This window comes from Podarcis liolepis, assembly GCF_965112155.1.
Source record: "Podarcis liolepis genome assembly, chromosome: 14".
Lineage (NCBI taxonomy): Eukaryota > Metazoa > Chordata > Lepidosauria > Squamata > Lacertidae > Podarcis > Podarcis liolepis.
In genome coordinates this window covers 29865428-29885192 of record NC_139569.1, presented here as the reverse complement: position 1 = coordinate 29885192, position 19765 = coordinate 29865428, and the positions used below count along the sequence as shown (strand labels likewise).

Genomic DNA, 19765 nt, shown 5'->3' with positions numbered 1-19765 from the left:
GGCAGACAGGGCGCACGTGTGAATGCAGCTTCGCCCATGACAAGTCCAAGGGGAGCTGAGCTCCCTTTCTGTGCAATGGCTCATAGGCTATTTTAAGCACATTTCCCACAAGCCCCGCTAGGAGGAGAAGAAGGGAAAAAGCAGCAGGAGCAGCAGAAGGAGGAGATGCCGCCACGGATGGAGTAATTTGACACCATCTTATCCGCCGCAGCCTGCACAGCTGGGCCGCGGGGCGGAGAGCGCGCCCCATGCCCAGGGCTTAAGGGATGCGCGTTCAAATCCTGGCGCCTGCTGCTGTTGCTGCTGCTGCTGCTGCGTTTAGCCAAAGGAGAGGCAGGCAGGCTTCTCCTGCCTCCGAAAGCGGAGGCCGGGCTACAGCTGGGATGCTCTGGCCGTGAGGAGCTTGCAGGGGCCATGGAGGACGACTTGGCTTCCGAGGATGACACCCGTAAGTGAAAGGGGTGCGGGCTGTGGAGGGAGGAGAGACGAAGCGGGGTGGGGATGGGGTGGGGGGGTCCGAGGCAAAAGTGGAGGAAGAACCGAGGGCTCCTCTTGGACTTCCCACCGACTTCCTCGCGCGTGGGGCGTCGCTCTGTATAATGTGGCCGGTGCTGGCAGTGCCACTGCGGTCGAAGGTTTAAGTTCCCGCCCCGAGGAGCGTGCAATCGGGGTTGCAATCGGAAGGGAAAGCGGCGAAATGAAAGGGATTAGGGGTGGGATGCGTGGGGGGGGGGTGACACTGGATAACTCGGGTTTCGAGGTGTGGGGGGAGGGAGGGGGAAGGAGAAGAGTTCTTCCCGGCCTCTGCTGAAAGCCTCCTCGGCGCGCTCCTCGTGGATGATCTAACCCAAATGGGCAGGAATTCGCCCGGAGCCCGGTCCTCGAGCCCGTTGAGCCGGGGCTCTTGCATTCCAGCGTTTTGTGCTTTCTCTCTAAGACTCCTCATCTAAGAGTTGGGGCTTTTGTGGGGTTGTTGTTTGAGTGAGGATCAGATTTATTCGCCTGCATTAGGAACAGCCGATGCACGAAGTGGGCGCGCGCCTGCTGGTCCCCCTGGCGTACACGTGTAGCTGCACCTTTTGAGTTTTGGAGGAGGAGCTCCATGATCTGGAGCACGGTCCATGTGGAGTGGGGAGAGTTCAAACCTTACACCCCGATTTCTCCCACCCTCTTCCGCACCCAGAGCTACTTGCCCAGCTGCCCAGCGAGGTGAACGGGAGCTTCCCTTCCAGTGTAAATAGCAAGTGTGCAGGGGGATAATTTTCATCAGGACCACAGAGGGTTAAAAAAGCCCTATCTATCTGCATGCTGAGGTCCCAATCCTGATTACACACCCATGGACGTGCACACACAGAGAGAAAATAGGTATTTCAATAACAAGCTGGTGTTGGACTACATTTCCCATCATCCCTGAGCTTTGTCCTTGCTCTCAAGGAGTGATGTGAGCTGATGCCCAACAACATGTGAATGTTACTGCATTGGCCACTCTGGCGGCCTGTTCAGAAAACAGTTGTTGGTGATTATTGCACAGATACTCTGGCGTTGGTTAGCTAGTTAATTGAGTGTCTGCGGCCGCTTCCATTTAAAAGCACTGTGATACCACTTTAAACAGCTATAAAGGTAAAGGGACCCCTGACCATTAGGTCCAGTCATGGCCGACTCTGGGGTTGCGGCGCTCATCCGTACAGCTTCTGGGTCATGTGGCCAGCATGACTAAGCCGCTTCTGGCAAACCAGAGCAGTGCACGGAAACGCCATTTACCTTCCCGCCAGAGCGGTACCTATTTATCTACTTGCACTTTGACGTGCTTTCGAAACTGCTAGGTTGGTAGGAGCAGGGACCGAGCAATGGGAGCTCACTCCATCGCGGGGATTTGAACCGCCGACCTTCTGATCGGCAAGTCCTAGGTTCTGTGGTTTAACCCACAGCGCCACCTGCGTCCCTTAAACAGCTATAGCTTCCCCCAAATATTTATGGGAGCTGTTGCTCCTTAAGAGTGCCAAGAGATGTTGGGAAACCTACCTATTTATTTATTTATATTTATGTATTTATAATATTATTATAAATACACACACATGCACATACATACATTTATATTTATATTTATATTTATATTTATATTTATATTTATATTTATATTTATATTTATATTTATATTTATATTTATATTTATATTTATATTTATTCCATACAACTTATACAAAGTATAACATGGGTGTCAAGCATCTTTTAAAATTTGGAATATACTTTACTGGTTCCAAAAATTGGAATAAATATATATATGTAAGAACAATAGTTTGGATCAAGACAATGGCCCATTTGGTCTAGCCTCCTGTTCTCACTGTGACTGACCAGGTGCCTCCATGTGAAGCCCAAAAGCCGGACCTGAGTGGCAGCAGCGTCCCCACTTGTGATTCTCAGAAGTTAGTATTAAGAGGTGAATTGTCTCCGACACTGGAAATAGCATATATCCATTGAAAGACCTGTAGAGTTGAAAAGGACCCTGAGGGATCAACAAGTCTAACCCTTCCCCCACCCTTGTGATGCAGCAATCTCAACACACGGTCTCCCATCCAATCTGAAACCATACTTGGACCCTGCTTAGCTTTGCAAATGTGCTAGCAGTTTCATCGCTGCACCAGTATGTGTATGTATGCTTAGCTTTATTGTTATATGAATTTGTCTAGCCTCCTTCTAAAGCCATCTAAGTTTATGTACAAGATCCACCCTTGATACATGATGTCTGCAGCAGGTACAGTCTTTAAGAACAGGAGAGCCCTGCTGGCTCAGGTCAATGGCCCATTGAGTCATAGAACAGTATCTGGCGCAACTCCTTTCAATACAGGAATCTCAGCTAAAGCATCTGTGACAGATGGCCAGTCCCCTATTCTGTTCTCACAGTGGCCTCACAGATGCCCCAATAGGAAGTCCACATGCAAGACCTGAGTGCAACAGCACTGCCCCTCTGCTTGTGATTCCCAGCAACAGGAATACAGATGCATACTGTGCAAGTAAGAACACAGTGGTACCTCGGGTTACAGACGCTTCAACTTACAGACGCTTCAGGTTACAGACTCAGATATAGTTCCTCGGGTTAAGAACTTTGCTTCAGGATGAGAACAGAAATTGTGCTCAGGCGGCAGTGGGAGGCCCCATTAGCTAAAGTGGTGCTTCAGGTTAAGAACAGTTTCAGGTTAAGAACGGACCTCCAGAACGAATTAAGTTCTTAACCCGAGGTACCACGGAATAGCCATTGTGGTGAGAAGCTATGGACTGCCTTATTCCCCAGGAATTTGTCCCCATTAACTTCTCAAACTTAATCCGTTCCGGAAGTCCGTTCCAAAACCAAGGTGCGCGTTCCCATAGAAAGTGATGCAAAATGGATTAGTCTGTTCCAGACTTTTAAAAACAATCCCTAAAACAGCACTTAAACATGAATTTTACTATCTAACGAGACCATTGATCCATAAAATGAAAGCAATAAACAATGTACTGCATTCACACAATCAATCAATCAGTAGCTGAACTGGGTTCCACACAGTCACAAAAACAAACAAAAAAAGAGCCACAAAAACACAAAATAAATAGCAAAAACAGACAGACCTCAGCATAACACTCAAAACGGAAGTGTGGCCATCAAATAGGAAGCGTAGCACTAAAAACGGAGCACATTAAGGCATCTGAAAAAAGCTTACTTCCGGGTTTGCAGTGTTTGGGTTCCAAGTCGTTTGAGTACCAAGGCATTTGAGGACCAGGGTATCACTGTATATAATATGAAGAGTGGATTATCCAAAAGGTGTCTCGCTTATTATAATTCTTAATAAAGCACCAACCTATTTGTTTATCCCAAAAGAGAAGCTTTATATAGTTTTATAGGTACGTCTTACTTACCAAATTCCTTTAGTTAATAACTGCTTTAAATCTGCTTCTTCCTGAAGCATGACTGTGAGTTTAACAATAGTTCTCCCTCTGCCACCCTCCCCCTCCCCCCATATGCTTTTTACAGTTCCCTTCAGTTGACTTTATACTTGTCTCACGGCTGTTGAAAGCTACCTCTAGTTTATTATAACTTATAAGTACTAGTCATCCTGTGTAAATAAATATCTCTGTTTCACCTTGCTGATGGGCATTTCCTTCTAAAGCCCTCGGATCATACTTAGTTGTATTTTTATATATTCCTGTTCAAAGCTTGGATATTTCAATATTAAATGGCTTATAGTCTTAAAAATAAATATATGTTTTTTGAGGGGTGCCTCAGCATCTGTAGATAGAGCTGAGAGGGACTCGCTGCCTCTGAACCAGTCAATGTTGATAATTCTGAGCTAGGTGGACCAATGATCTGGTTATGCCTGAGGCAACCCTCCTATGTTTCCTACATTCTGGCACTGTTTCCATTCCAATTTGGCTTTTATTGTGCTCAACCATCATGTTAGGGTGAAAAACATTCTGCCCTGTGTTGCTGTCTGCTGCCCTGGAGGATGCCCGTTGGGTCTTTGTGCAAGTCCCTGATCTGACTTTGCTCTATCCAAGGAGGCTTTGCTGGAGGCAGGCTTCCGATGGCTTCCTAGCATGGGCCCATAACAGACTGATCCACTCCCTGAGACTGACTGAGGTCCAAGCTAACTGTGGTGGACCATCTGTTCCATCTGTTCAGGCACCTCCTTGCAGTCAACAATATGTACCCAACTCCCTCTAGGATTTAATTTCTGTGTTTTTCCATCTTACAACCTGTCCTGTAACCATCATTAACACCACCGTGCCCTGTTTTTCTTCCCAAGTGCTTCTTTCGGAGAAAGAGTTTCACGATGCGGCAAAGCGGAACAACACAGCGCGGATGAACGAGCTGATCAAGAGAGGGGTGGATGTCAAGGCCAAGAATAATGTAGGTGCTTACAGGGGATGGGGTCCAGATAATGTTGTGGGCTCTTCCCCAGAAATCTGAATTGAGGTGATGAACCTGTGTCCCTCTGGATGTTGCTGAACTACATCTCCCATCATCCCTTGCCCTTGGCCATGCTCACTGACGCTATCCGGGAACATCTTGATGGCACACAGGTTTGCCACATCTTATCTAGACCCTTCACGGTTGGAACACAGGGACGTTTTGTGTTGCAGGAGAACAAAACCAAACCAAGTACAGTGGTACCTCAGGTTACAGATGCTTCAGGTTACAGACACCGCTAAGCCAGAAATAGTACCTCGGGTTAAGAACTTTGCTTCAGGATGAGAACAGAAATTGTGTTCCGGTGGTGCAGCGGCAGTGGGAGGCCCTATTAGCTAAGAACAGGTTAAGAACAATTTCAGGTTAAGAATGGACCTCCAGAACGAATTAAGTTCTTAACCTGAGGTACCACTGTAGATCCAAGAACTCTGTCATGAGACATTCTCCAATCTCCTTGAACAGTGAAGCTGAAATGTGGTTGGGAGGAAAAGGGACATCTTTTCTGTCGCCAAACTCTCCCTCCAGTGTTCTATATGCAGTAAAGGTAAAGGGACCCCTGACCATTAGGTCCAGTCGTGTCCGACTCTGGGGTTGCGGCGCTCATCTCGCTTTATTAGCCGAGGGAGCCGGCGTACAGCTTCCAGGTCATGAGGCCAGCATGACTAAGCCACTTCTGGCGAACCAGAGCAGTGCACGGAAACGCTGTTTACCTTCCTGCTGGAGCGGTACCTATCTATCTACTTGCACTTTGATGTGCTTTCGAACTGCTAGGTTGGCAGGAGCAGGGAGTGAGCAACGGGAGCTCACCCCGTCGCGGGGATTCGAACCGCCGACCTTCTGATCGGCAAGTCCTAGGCTCTGTGGTTTAACCCACAGCGGCACCTGCGTCCCACCCTCTATATGCTCTAAGCTAGCCCCAAAGCCAAATCAGCCCCAAATATATTTTTTAATTATCATACTGAGCATTTCTATCCCACTCTTCAGCCACAAAAGCTCCCAGAGCAGCTTGCGAGACTTGCAGTGTGAAAGAGGTGGCACAAAAGAAAAAGGCTTTTGGAGGGAGGAGGAAAAAAGGACACCCAGAAACTATGAGTGCTTCTGAGGCTGGATTTAGGTTTGATGAGGCCCTAAGCTACTGAAGGTAATGGGGCCCTTTATATATCCAGCTGTCCTTTGTCAACAACAAATTGTCGCTGTTTTTTGTGTTGAATATATGCTATATGGTAATTTATGGACCTAATAGGTCCATACACAACACAAAACACTGTTGCTGTGTGTAGGTTTTACTTTATTTGTTTTTTAACTTATATTTTCGAAATGTACATCCAGTTGTTATTTTTTTCCCTTTAAATTTTTAGGGGCCCCCCAAAGTATGGGGCCCTAAGCTATAGCTTGTTTAGCTTATACGTAATTCTGGCACTGGGTGCTTCTAGGTTTATTGAGTGTTCATCCTGATTTCTTTGCAGAGAAGTTAGATGATGGAGCACATCCACACCACCTTTAGTTCCTTGGAAGAAAGATTGGATAGAATGTAAAATAAATGAATATTTAGTTGCAGAGGGAAGGCGTGGCTGGGGGACACTGACAGCAGTTTGCCCAGCACCCACCCACCTGTTCTGCATCCTTTTCTTCCCCCTACTTAACCTTGTCCTTCCTTTCCAGATAGACAGGACCGCTCTCCACTGGGCTGCAGGAGCTGGTCACGAACAGGCCGTCCGTCTTCTCCTAGACCACGATGCCTCTGTGAATGACGAGGACAACGTAAGCTTGAGGAGGATCTCAGCTCTTGCATCTGTGCGAAATGCGGCTGGCCTCATAAAACCCAGCTCCTTGGTTGCTATGAATGAGAACCTCCTCCAAGAAGCTTGCTTGGTTTATTTGTTTAAAATGTTTAGCCACCAATACAGGTGGTAAAATACAGGGAAGTGAAAAATGAACGTGTCATAAAAAAATAATAAAGGTTCTTTTCAAAAGGCAGAGGTGAATGATGGAGGCTCAGGGATAGCCTTCCTGAAACTGGCGCCCTCCAAATGTTTTGGGCAACAACTCCCAGCAGCACCAGTAGGGCAACTGGCTCTTCTGCATACAATGATGGTAGACGTTCACTGCCATGGACTTAACCAGTATTTTTAGAAGTGCCACATACAAAGTACAAGGCAGCGAGTCACAAATGCTAAAATGTGATGTGACATCACTTTGGCAGCAGTTTATTATAGGCATATGCTAAACCAGGATATATTTTTAGAAAAATACAACCAGGTCCTAGGGTCAATCCCCAGCATCTCCAGGTAAAGGTAAAGGGACCCCTGACCATTAGGTCCAGTCACAGACAACACTGGGGTTGCAGTGCTCATCTTGCTTTATTGGCTGAGGGAGCCGGTGTTCAGCTTCCGGATCATGTGGCCAGCATGACTAAGCCGCTTCTGGCGAACCAGAGCAGCTCACGGAAACACCGTTTACCTTCCTGCAGGAGTGGTACCTATTTATCTACTTGCACTTTGATGTGCTTTCGAACTGCTAGGTGGGCAGGAGCAGGGAGCGAGCAACGGGAGCTCACCCCGCTGCGGGGATCTGAACCGCCGACCTTCTAATCGGCAAGCCCTAGGCTCTGTGGTTTAACCCACAGCACCACCCGTGTCCCATCTCCAGGTAGGACCAGGAAATAACCCTGGTCTGAAACCCTGCGAGCTACTGCCAGTCAGTGTAGACAATACTGAGTTAGATGGACTGAAAGGTCTGTCTCAGTGTAAGGCAGCTTCCTACATTCCTAGAACACACAACTTTCTCCTAGGCAAATTGAGCAAGGACTAACTGCCATTTTATTCCAGACCCAAGATGACCTTTCTTCTGTCTCTCTCTGGCTACCCAGTTTGGGATGAACGCCCTCCTCTTGTCCGCCTGGTTTGGCCACCTCCGTGTCCTTCAGATCCTTGTCACTGCTGGTGCCAAAATCAACTGCCAAAACAAGGTATGGCATCATTCCTTGGCTCCCTGGTATTAACAGCTTTGTATGACACACAGAGAGATTCCTTTTGACTGCCTTTTGACTGCGTGTGTGGGTTGATTGGAGAGTCTATAAATTTTAAAAAGTTTGAAATCTGAATAAGCAATTTAGGTAGTCAACTCAGTCTTACTGAGGGTTGTTGTTGTTTAGTCGTTTAGTCGTGTCCGACTCTTCGTGACCCCATGGACCAGAGCACACCAGGCACTCCTGTCTTCTACTGCCTCCCACAGTTTGGTCAAACTCATGTTGGTAGCTTCGAGAACACTATCCAACCATCTATTCCTCTGTTGTCCCCTTCTCCTTGTGCCCTCCATCTTTCCCAAGATCAGGGTCTTTTCCAGGGAGTCTTCTCTTCTCATGAGGTGGCCTCATGAGTCTCAGCTTCAGGATCTGTCCTTCCAGTGAGCACTCAGGGCTGATTTCCTTAAGAATGGAGAGGTTTGATCTTCTTGCAGTCCATGGGACTCTCAAGAGTCTCCTCCAGCATCATAATTCAAAAGCATCAATTCTGAGGGTAGACCCATGGAAATTAATGGACCTGCTCCAAGTAAAACTCAGTTGAATACTGCCCTCACTAATTTGCAGGTGGAATTCGTTTGAACACCAGCAAATTCAGGTTGCACTGTGACTGGCAAATTTAAAGGAAGATCCAAATGGTACAGTTAAAGCACATGACGTCTCTCAAAGAATCATGGGAACGGTAGTTTCACCCTGACAGAGCTATGGTTCCCAGCAACCTTAAGCAACAATTCCCATGATTCCTTGGGGGAAGTCACATGCTCTAAATGTGTGTTGAGTGTGCTTTAAATGTGTGGTGTAGATCTTCCCTTGGGATGTATATTTACAGTGGATTGGGGCTCTTGCAAAGCAAACACGCATCCCAAGAAAGCCTTGGACTGTCTACACTGAGGAAAGTAATGGTAAAATGCACTGGAAACTGTGGGATGAAAATTGCCTGGTGCATCATTTGCTCCACAAGTTCCTCTCTCCTTCCTGCCCCCACTGCCTGCCAGCCTAATGCAGATGTTTGCACTGACCAGTCTTAAACCCAATGACCTTTATTGGATGCGTGCAATTCCTTTGGCCTGAACTGAAACCACTCGGAGATGCATGTCTCCCAAGGCACGCGGAAGTGGCTGCGAAAGTAGCCTCAGAGCAGCTGGGGACTCTTAGTCGGGAGCACCCAGTCGTCCTGTGTGGGCAGGTGGTGTTTGCTCAGCGGGACAAGTTTGGAACTGTGTAAACCATACATAGCCAGAAGGGCAAGCCTGTATATTTTTATAATAAATAACTTAGGAGGCGTAAAGCATTAAATGATGGCTGTAAAAGATAAGCATGGAGGATATTTTTGGCACTCAACGAGGCTGTGATGGCTGTAAAGTTCAGGGGAAAGTTCATGCAACTCGAAGAGTTGACTGCTTTGTCCTCATCCGCCTCCATTCCTGGAATTCCCCTCTTCAATAAGTTCATCATACTTCCTCTCTTAAAAATATATTGCTCAGGGATACTAGATCAGGAGTGAGGAGCTCTTTGGAAGCCCGAGGGCTGCTTTTCTTTGTGGGCAAGCTTTGGGTGGTGGACCCACCCAGTGGTGGCTGGGGCCAGAACAATAGAAGGAAATTGAATTTTATTATTTCGGTCACAGACCAGTTCCAGCCCACATACAATATCAAGGAAGTCATAAAACATGATAGGGATACATTTGAATTTGCAATTAGGTTTAATAGACTGACGGGAGCTATAGTTCAAAACAGTTGGTGTGTTAGGCCCACATCTCACAAACTGAATCCCATTCCTTTTTTTCCCCCACCCAGAATGGTCGCAACTTGTTGCATTGTGCAGCCCAAAGAGGTCATATCAGGGTCATTGAGTTCATCATGGAAGACCTCGAGGATGTGCAGCTGGATAAGAAAGACAAGGTGGGAATTTTTCGGAACAGTCTAAGGCACTGCCTTTTTTTGTTAAATAGTTCTTGTTTTTCAAATATGCAAATAGTTATCCGGCGGTGACTGGCTCAAAGTCACTCTGTGAGCTTCATAGCCAAGTGTGGATTTGAATCCTGGTCTCCCAGGTCCTAGTCTGACACCATAACCACTATACCACAATGACTCTCATCCTTTCTCTCCTTAAAGATGGACAGGACGGCATTTCATCTGGCTGCTGAGAATGGGCAACTGGAGGTGGTGGACTTCCTGATTCGCTTAGGTTGTGCCTGCAGAATCAAAGACAAGGTATGAAAAGGAACAGGAATCGGCATCCCGTTCAGTCCAGTTGCTGTTGTCTGTGGGTCTTCTTCACCCTTTGGGGCTTTGCTTATTTCCGTCTCCATTTCCCTCTCTAGACTGGCCCTTAAATTATTGGTACTTTGAGAGGCTATCACCCACACTTATTTCTATTGGATGTCACCTTGATTTGCAGGAGAAGAACACAGCGCTTCATCTAGCTGCCAAGAATGGTCATGCAGAGGTGCTGAAGAAGCTTATAGATGTAGGAATGAACCTTGATGAGAAGAATACGGTGAGTAGAAGACCTTTGCTAGTTTATTACGTTTATCTCCTCCTTTTCCTTCAAGGCGCTCAAGGTGATGTACATAGTTGTTCTCCCCATTTCACCCTCACAACAAGCCTGTGAGGTAGATTAGGCTGGGAGATAGTGGCCGGCCTAAGGCCACCCATTGGTCGTTGTCCCTGAGTGGGCTATTGAACCAGGTGTGCTCAGAGTAGACCAACTGAAATACAACACACTTAAATTCCTGTGATTTCAGTGGATCCAACTAACATGGGGTACCACCCATGGCCTTGTGGGTCCTAATCTGACACTCTAACCACCCTTTGAGGAACATAGTTCACTCAGTAAGAAGAATATACCATGAAGAAGCCATACCCGTCAACTGTCCTGATTTAAGCAAGGCATCCCGGAATTGCAGAAGCCACTCCAGCTTCTGATTGGATCATGAGATGCCTGGTTTTGGCTTCCGAAAGTGTGTGGCCCCAAAAGATGTGCATTGGGGGGGAGGGCGTGCTCTCGCGAGATTCACCTGGCTCCCGCGAAAGTGCAGCCCTGAAAGATGCACAGAGCAGTTGCCCCAGGTGCTCCTCTTGCCCTTGAGCACCACAGCTCAGGTACGCCACTCTAACAAGGAGCAGCCAACTACAGGAGCAGAACCGTCAGCTGCAGCATGTGGACCCCAACAGAGGAGGAAAAATATGGTATGGGTAGGTGCCAAGGCTCTTCTCCTTCTGCCTCTGCTCCTGCCATGTGCGCTGGGATGGTCAGTGGGGAGGGGAGTTGGGAAGTTGCTCACTTGCTCGCTCTCGGCCCTGAAAAACTCACGTTTGGGGGAGGCCGTGCTCTCTCACAAGTCACATGACTCATTTGGGCGCGCGGCCCCGAAAGACAGGGCTTTCCTCTGCGGGATGTTGGAGGGTATGAGATGCATGAAGGTATTTGTGGAGGTGGGGAGGACAGCAGAGAAGGAGGAGGTTGAGTTCAGTCATTGATTGGCACCAGTTTCTGGAAGAAATATATTGCCACCTCTTGGCCCAGCTCAAAAAGCTGAATGGCAAAAGGAGAGGGAGGGTACAGGAGTTCTCTTTTTGGCACCTGCTAAAAACATTTTTGTTTTTAGACATGCAGAATGTTGGTGTGTTTCGATCTGGTTTTTAGCTTATTGTTGGTTTTAATTATTCCTGAAAGTTTAAAATAGTTGTTTTTAACTGATCATTACATTGTTTAATTATTTTTGTAAACCACTTTGTGGTTTTGTTTTGTTTAGTTTTGCGCTATCAAATGGTATGTACATTTTATGAAATAATAAATAATTAGAAGTGCAATCAGGGTTCTCCTCTTCTTCTCCCTTCCCAGGAAGGGTTCAGCGCCCTGCACTTGGCTGCTGAAAATGGTCATCATGGCTGCATGAAGCTGCTCCTGGAAGCCGGCTGTGATGTCAACATCCAAACTCAGGTCAGTGGCTCTCACTGGAAGGTGATACCCATCTCAGCTCCCCTGAAGGAAGGATGCTGAGGATTTTTGGGGGCAGTTGATAAGCAATAAAATAATTGGGATTGAGTTAAGGCACATGGGCCGCATGGACAATCTCTTGTATTGTCCGAATGGTGTTTTCTCTCTTTTAGAAAAAGATGACCTGCCTTCATTATGCTGCACAAAATGGCTATGAGATCATGGCCAGGATCCTTATTGATGCAGGAATTCACACAGATACACTGAATTACGTAAGTAGCTCATTTGGTCGGGTACCACCTACAGCATCTTTGTGCCTCTGAGCAAAGAAAGGAGGAATGAGAGTGCATTGGGTCTGTTGAGTCCATCCTTTGTAAGTTAAGAAGGCTAAGCAGCTCAGCAGCCAAGCCATTGTTGTCTAGGATAGCTTTCGTCAACTGGCTCCCTCCAAATGTTGTTAGACTACAACTCCCAGCAACCTTCAGTTAGCGGCAGTGAAAGCTGGTTTAGGACACCCTTCCCCCAGCTTGCTGCCCCCTCCAGATGATCAGCCCCAGTCAACATGCCAGCTGGTGGCTGCTGGGAGTTGTAGTCCAAAGCATTTGGAGTGCACCAGATTGGGGAAGGTTGATCTGGTTCAAATCACGTATGTGATATTCCACCCCACAAGAACCTCTCTGCCTTCAGGCTTTTAGCCCTAAAACCTGTTTCCAGTGTCAGAGCAGAATGGGTGCCTTTGCACACCTGCAGAGTTCTGTACCTGTTCCATTCAATAATCCTGTCATGTTAAGAGACAGACCTTCTAGCTCAGAGGATGTACCTTAGAAGGCAGGCTTCCCCCCACTTCAACTGTACACAAAACTATCAGTGTGCTTCATTTTACAGCAAAATGCATCAGCTATGCACATTGCGGTGCTACAGAATCACCCAGCCATCGTTAAACTCCTAATTGATGCTGAATGTGACCTGGATATCACTGATAATGTAAGAGTTTAATTTTATTTTTAAAGAAATAAACTGTATGGTTTCATGCTATTGATATACGATCTACATGTCCAAAATGTTAAGAGACCATCAGTGCTCCACCATAGAGTAATAGGCCCTCATTAATACTAGCTCCTTATTTTCTGTTTTTACCCAGAGGCAGCAGAGCCCACTGCATATTGCTGCAGAGCATGGGAGACAGGACATTGCTGAGATGATTCTTATCGCTGGGGTGAACTTAAAACTAACAGACAAGGTAATAATTCCATTGCAGACAAGTAGCACCTTCCCAGTCATGGTTGGAATAGAATGCAGGCAATCAGCATACAGATATTTGAACGGAAACATTAATATTATTTTGAACTTCAGAAAAAATTGAAGGCAGATGACACTCAAAAGAAGTTTTAATAAAGAAAAGAAACCATGTGATTCCCGGGAACTGGAATTCAGTGGTATGCCATCCTGATTTGTAGGCATTGATAGCCTTATGCTCGAGGTATCCACCTCACCTCTTTTTAAAGCCATCCACGTTGGCAGACACTACTATGTCTTTGTGGTGGGGAATTCTGTAGTTTAGCCAAGCGCTGTGTTATTTGGTTGGTTGGTATGTTTTCATTTGTTGTCTATCCTGAATTGCCCACCATGGTTTTTGCCAGAGTCTTGCAGAGGAGTCTTGCAGAGGAGGAAAGCAGAGCAACATTTTTTGCAATGTTGCAAAGTTGGAATGGCATGACCCGGCAATGGACCGAGCACATTAGGCAGTTGTCATACGATTGTGCATGGGTGAATGAGCCCCAAACGACAGAACCTTTCTCTCTCATTTCCTTCCAATTGGATTCCTTTTTTCACTTGCTGCAAGGAGCTTATGAAATTTGCCTGGTCCCCTGTTCAAAATTTGGACAAAAACACATTTCCCTCCCTGAAGCAATTCCTTGCAGGTTGCTCTCCAAAAGCTTTAAAATGATATATATATATACGTATGTTAAATTTCTGGAGAAATATCACAAGGTCATATTATGCATCTATCAATCTATCATCAGTGGAAAATGGGCCATATGGCAGAAGTCAAACCACTTGGAGCTTTCTTCCTTACAATCAAGTGGTATATATTTTTATGAGCTAAATACTGTTTGTTCATTTAAGAAAGTGATAAATGCATTAATGCTGTTGTGCGATTATTGCTGAGATTTGGAAAGCCTATCCAGACACATAGTGGCTGATGTGTTTTCAACTTGTCTTATTTTAATGGTATTTTACATGTTTTTAATTACTTGTTTTTAAGCTTTTTATTGATAATCTTAATATTCATTGTAAAGCACGTTTTATTACCATCAAGCGGTGTATAAGTTTTGCTAAATAATAATAAAATAATGTTTCCTTCTCCTGCTCTTACCTTTGATTTCAGCAAGGTAAAACATCCCTAGATATTGCTGCCCGTGGCAACCACATCAACCTGGCTGACATGATCATCAAAGCAGATAGGTTTTACAAATGGGAAAAGGTAGGTGGGCATTATGGAATATCCAAACATTCATGTATGCAGTGGTACCTCAGAAGTCAAACAAAATTAGTTCCAGAAGTCCGTTCGACTTCCAGAACCTTCAGAAACAAAAGCGCGGCTCCTGATTGGCTGCAGGAAGCTCCTGCAACCAATTGGAAGTCACAGAAGCCCTGTCGGACATTTGGGTTCCAAAGAATGTTTGCAAACACTCACTTCAGGATTTGCAGTGTTCAGGAGCCAAAATGTCCAAGTACCAAGGCTTTCGGGATCCAAGGTACGAGTGTGCGTGTGTGTGTATCTCTGTCTCTATATATGGGCTTGTGGGAATGGAATGTTCACAGATACAGCTGCTGAAGGGAAAGGTGTCAGCAACAGAATGTTGATAAGCAGTGCAGGTGCTATGAACGAAAGGAGAGGTCAGTTTGGCTCGAGTAGAGATGACAAAGAAGAGTGTGCTCTTGGCAAGGGCAAAGCATGTGATGAGGTGGCCATGTGTCCTTGCTTTACAGAGGATGGTCCTCTTTTTGAAGATCTGTCAGAGGCAGCCTTATGTTTAAAGGTGTCTTCCATTTGAATGGCTGTCTGGTCCAAATGTGAAGATAAAGAACTCTAAGGCAGGAGAAAAGGAAAGGGGGCCTTGAAGTTGCCCATCAATGGTTAGAAACACCAGGTAAAAGGTAAAGGTAAAGGACCCCTGGACGGTTAAGTCCAGTCAAAGCTGACTATGAGGTTGCGGTGGTCATCTCGCTTTCAGGCTGAGGGAGCCAGCATTTATTCAAGACAGCTTTCCAGGTCATGTGGCCAGCAGGATTAAACCGCTTCTGGCACAATGGAACACTGTGACAGAAACCAGAACACACGGAAACACTGTATACCTTCCCACCACAGCGGTGCCTATTTATCTACTTGCACTGGTGTGCTTTTGAACTGCTAGGTTGGCAGGAGCTGGGGCAGAGCAACGGGAACTCACCCTGTCGTGGGGATTCGAACCACTGACCTTCTGATCAGCAACCGAACTCAGCAGGCAGGCACCTCCTTCACTCTGCAGCCCCCTTATAGCCATTATAGATAGCTTGGAGAAAACATTTGTCAGTAGTAGGGGGAATTAAATTTTGGGGGGAAATTCAAGTTAGCAGCAAATCAGCTCTTGCTACTTTTTTTGTAGGATAATCTGAACAGCGACTCGGACTCCTGGGTAGCCAAGCACTTAACCTTCAAGCAGGACCACCGGATGGAGACACAGCACATCCGCTCCGTCATGTGGAGGCTTGCGACCAAATACCTCAAACCCAACGAGTGGAAGAAGCTGGCACATTACTGGAAATTCACCGAGGCTCATATCAGAGCCATTGAGCACCAGTGGGCAGGTAGGTCGGTTGCTCAGACGAAGCACCTGCCCGTACACTTTTAGGAAGAGTGTTTCCCAGCTCCTACCTACCTGGAGATTGAACCAGGAACCTTCTGTGTGCAATGCAGTTAACAGCCCATCCCCGATCACTCACACAGAAGGCATGTAGGAGGGTTTTCTGAGAGGCTCCCTGCTGCCTCTCTGCATGAGTCACTGCTGTGGACTTGCCCGCTGCCAATGGAGGGCTACAACTCAGGCAGAAAGCACAGAGAGTGGTGCTTTGAGGTCAGCTTAATCCCAGTGCCTGAGCGTGTAAACAGTAAAATTTTGCCCCTCACCAATCAAAATGTTTGGGGAACACTTTTAAAGACAGAATCAATAGCCTGATATTAGAAGCAAATTTGGAGGAGTAAGGAGGAGGTGCTTGGAGGTTTGTGAAAGGAACCCCCCTGCCTTCTCAAACAACTGCTCTCCAGGATCTGCCTTTGCCAACCTTGGCCACATTTACACAATATATACTTAAAGCACTATGGCAACTTAAACAGTCATGGCTACCCCAAAATAATCCTGGGAGCTGCTATTTGTTAACCATTGTTAGGAGACCCTTAGTCCCCTCACCAAACTACAGTTCCCAGAGTTCCCTGAGGTGATTGTTAAACCACTCTGGGAATTGTGGCTCTGTGGTGGGAATAGGGGTCTCCTCACAACTCTCAGCACCCTTTGACACACTACACTTCCCAGGATCCTTTGGGGGAAGCCATGACTAAACAGTGCTACCATACTGCTTTCAATGTGTGGTGTAAATGTGGCCCTGGGGTCTTCCAGCTGTTTTGGGTGATCATCTCTCATCAGCTGCAGCCTGATAGCACTGAAATCCAAAACAGCTGGAGGACACGGAGATGGTGACAGCTGTGGTAGATAGTATTCTCCCAAGGTGGTGAGCCCTGTCCCAAATTGGAGGCATTTTTCCTATAACAAAGAATCTGGTTGTGACTATTCCAAGTCAAGTCCACAGCTAACCACTCTTCACACTTATGCCATAAGACACTATGAATCATTTAAGGGTCTTTGTATTTGTGTGTGCGCCTGCTATCCCCCGTTCTTCTTTCTAGGCAGCAAAAGCTACAGAGAACACGGTCATAGGATGTTGCTCATTTGGCTCCATAGCGTGATTATGGCAGGGGAAAACCCAGTCAAAGGACTGTATGAAGGCCTGGTGGGCATCGGAAGAAGAGACTTGGCAGGTAAGGGTCACCTGGCTTTGCATGAGATTAGCTGGGCTATCCAGCTCATCTTCATCAGTGTCAGCTGAATTTTATCCTGTAAAAAGTAGGCATGCTTAAGCCGCGTTCCTTATCGTTAAGGAAATGTGTTGTACTGTTTAGTGTGTTGCACTAGGACGTGTGTGATCTGGGTTCAAATCCCTACTGGGCAACCTTGGGCCAGTCACTGCCTCTCGGCATAACTGACCTCATAGGGTTGTTGTGAGAATAAAATGGCGGTGGGGGGGTGGAGAACTATGTATGACACCTTGAATTCCTTGGAAGAAGAGTATTGTTATGTATGCAAGAAATAAATAAAGGCTATCACTCAAAATCTCTCAGAAAGAATTAAGACTTCTTCGTTTCCTGCTTGGCAGGGGGTTGGACTCGATGGCCCTTGTGGTCTCTTCCAACTCTATGATTCTATGATTCAAGCCTAGTTTAGCATAGATGGCTATCAAGAAATCTGAAGGACGTAAGAACTGCATTTTGTTTTCAAACAGAAAGCATCAGGAAACAGGCGAATGCAGACTCCACCTCACCAAGGAAGTGCACCGCGATGTGATACCAGTAAGAGCACAGGAAACCTCCTGTTTTCGCTGCTTCAGAAGTTTCACGCTGGAGCCACAGCAAGCAAAATGGACAATTTCTGAACTGTTGGTCGGAAAGTATCCATAAACTCTTTCTCCAAGGGCTTCTTGCCATAGCAAATGGCAACCGTATCCACTCTCCGCTCAAGATCAGGTAACAATGCAAGTTGGTACATCAACAGACTCTGCTCACAGCAAAGCATTCTTTATAGTAAAGAGAAGGCACGATTCTCAAAACATGGGAGACCAGGAAGTGAAATATACACCATATTTTCCAGATCTAAAACTAAGGTTACAATCTCAAGTTCCAGGATGGCCCAGGATGTTTTGCCGCTTCAGGAAAACTCGCCACTGCACCCAATCCCTCTCCACAACTGTAGCCTGCCTGTGACAGAGGAGGTGGGTTTGTGGCAACCACGTAGGAGGCAGCAATGGTGAACAGCATGCTCTTCGATCTCAGTTAGGCCATCAGAGGCAACTGTCTTCATGGCTGGGCCAGCCCTGCTTGAGTAAACCTTGTTAAATCAATATAAATTACTGATCAGCAAATGCTGTTAAGAGTGTAATGGGACATGCATAACAATGTTTCTCAGCTGGAAAATCTCATTGTGAAATAAGAAAACTCTGCAATTCTCCTGGTTTTTCTAAACGCACCTCCATTGTGGTAGGGGTAGCTACAAATGCAGGGAAAAAACTGATTTAAGTTTCACTAAAGAATGATGGCATCATGTTCCACCATTGGAGACTGCACAGAGAGAAACGCCTAGAATTCTGCTCTTGTGCCAGTCTGGTGCTAGCGAGCCACGTTTATTTCTCAGTGTAAGCTGCTTAAATTTCTCCCATGCAGGCATATTTTTTTTAAAAAAAACAAGAATTTTATGAAGAAGTGCCACTCACCCTCGGACCTCTCTCTGTGCAAAAAAGCCAAGGACACCATTGGGTCAGAGTTAAGTGTTTGTTAGTTCCACAGACTCCAAGAGATACAATTAGATGCATGCTTACTTTGGGTTGGATTGTGGCCTAGGTTAGCAGATCTTTTTCCAGTCTGAGGACTATATTCCCTCCTGGACAACCTCCAGGGACCCTTTTGCCAGCGGCAGGCAGGGCCAGAAGTGAAAACCGGCTGGAGGCCTAAGTGTGACACTAGGGTTGCTCAATTTCAAAAAGTGAAAATCTAGACACAAAAGCTGTAAAGCTTTTACAGATAGGTAGCCGTGTTGGTCTGCCATAGTCAAAATAAAAAAAATCCTTCCTGTAGCACCTTAAAGACCAACTAAGTTAGTTCTTGGTATAAGCTTTCGTGTGCATGCACACTTCTTCAGATACACAGAAGTGTGCATGCACACGAAAGCTTATACCAAGAACTAACTTAGTTGGTCTTTAAGGTGCTACAGGAAGGAATTTTTTTATTTTGTAAAGCTTTTGTGTGTGTGTGGCAAAGTTATGAGCTATCCAGGGTTTCAACAGGGGTCTCTCCTCTCCTCCACCCTGGAGATTGAACCTGAGACCTTCTGCAGGCAAGACAGATGCTCTAGCAAGGGTCCTTCTACTGAAGAAAACCCATCTTTTCCTTTAACTCTTATGGAGTATTTGTGTGTCTGCAAACAGATGCCCCAGCTGCATGCTTCTCAAGCACAAGAATGCCCTTTGAGTGTTACAGCAGAAGACGAATCAGCCATTTATTTTATGTTCTTCATGAAGCAGATTTCATATGAACTTGGATGGAGCATGAGACTTCAGTGCCTAAACAGTGGGCAGCTACCTCATGCTTTTTGCACCATGTCTCCCCCCCCCCCCCCGAAGGAGTAGCTTGACTCAGTCCATGTGAAATATACTAGGGTCGACTTGATTTAGAACTGCATACTAAGAACCAAAGCCAATACTTTGGTAATCCATGCTTAAACTCTTATTTTTGTACACCTTAGAGCAGAGGTGGAACTTTGTAGGCCCACCCCCCCGAAGTTGATGGACTCCAACTCCCATCGTCCTTGACCCATCGGGCCATGCTGGCTGATGGGAGTTGAAGTCCAACAAAATCAGGAAGGCCACAGGTTCCCTAACTTTTGCCTTTGAGCTATGCATATGGAAAGAAAGCTGGATAGCCAAATGCTCCTCCTCAGCGTATCAACAGCTACAAGTCCACTGAAAGGAGGAACTATCAGCTTCAGATTCTA

At 46.2% G+C, this 19765-nt stretch overlaps 1 protein-coding gene across 3 annotated transcripts; it reads left to right on the top strand.

Annotated features, from left to right (window-relative positions):
• Window positions 1-86: 86 nt before the first annotated feature.
• On the top strand, window positions 87-18812 carry ANKDD1A (ankyrin repeat and death domain containing 1A). Of its 3 annotated transcripts, XM_083475131.1 has the most exons (15): window positions 87-448; window positions 4779-4882; window positions 6605-6703; window positions 7812-7910; window positions 9761-9865; window positions 10079-10177; window positions 10365-10463; window positions 11811-11909; window positions 12080-12178; window positions 12792-12890; window positions 13048-13146; window positions 14296-14391; window positions 15557-15758; window positions 16852-16983; window positions 17505-18811. In XM_083475131.1, exons 1-15 carry the CDS (start codon window positions 415-417, stop codon window positions 17564-17566), a joined length of 1527 nt encoding a protein of 508 aa, XP_083331257.1. In that variant the 5' UTR covers window positions 87-414; the 3' UTR covers window positions 17567-18811. The 3 variants fall into 3 exon arrangements, with proteins under 3 accessions (XP_083331257.1, XP_083331259.1, XP_083331258.1); XM_083475133.1 differs by lacking the exon at window positions 87-448 and having other exon boundaries at window positions 6609-6703; window positions 7771-7910; window positions 17505-18812; XM_083475132.1 differs by lacking the exon at window positions 87-448 and having other exon boundaries at window positions 6609-6703.
• Window positions 18813-19765: the final 953 nt, after the last annotated feature.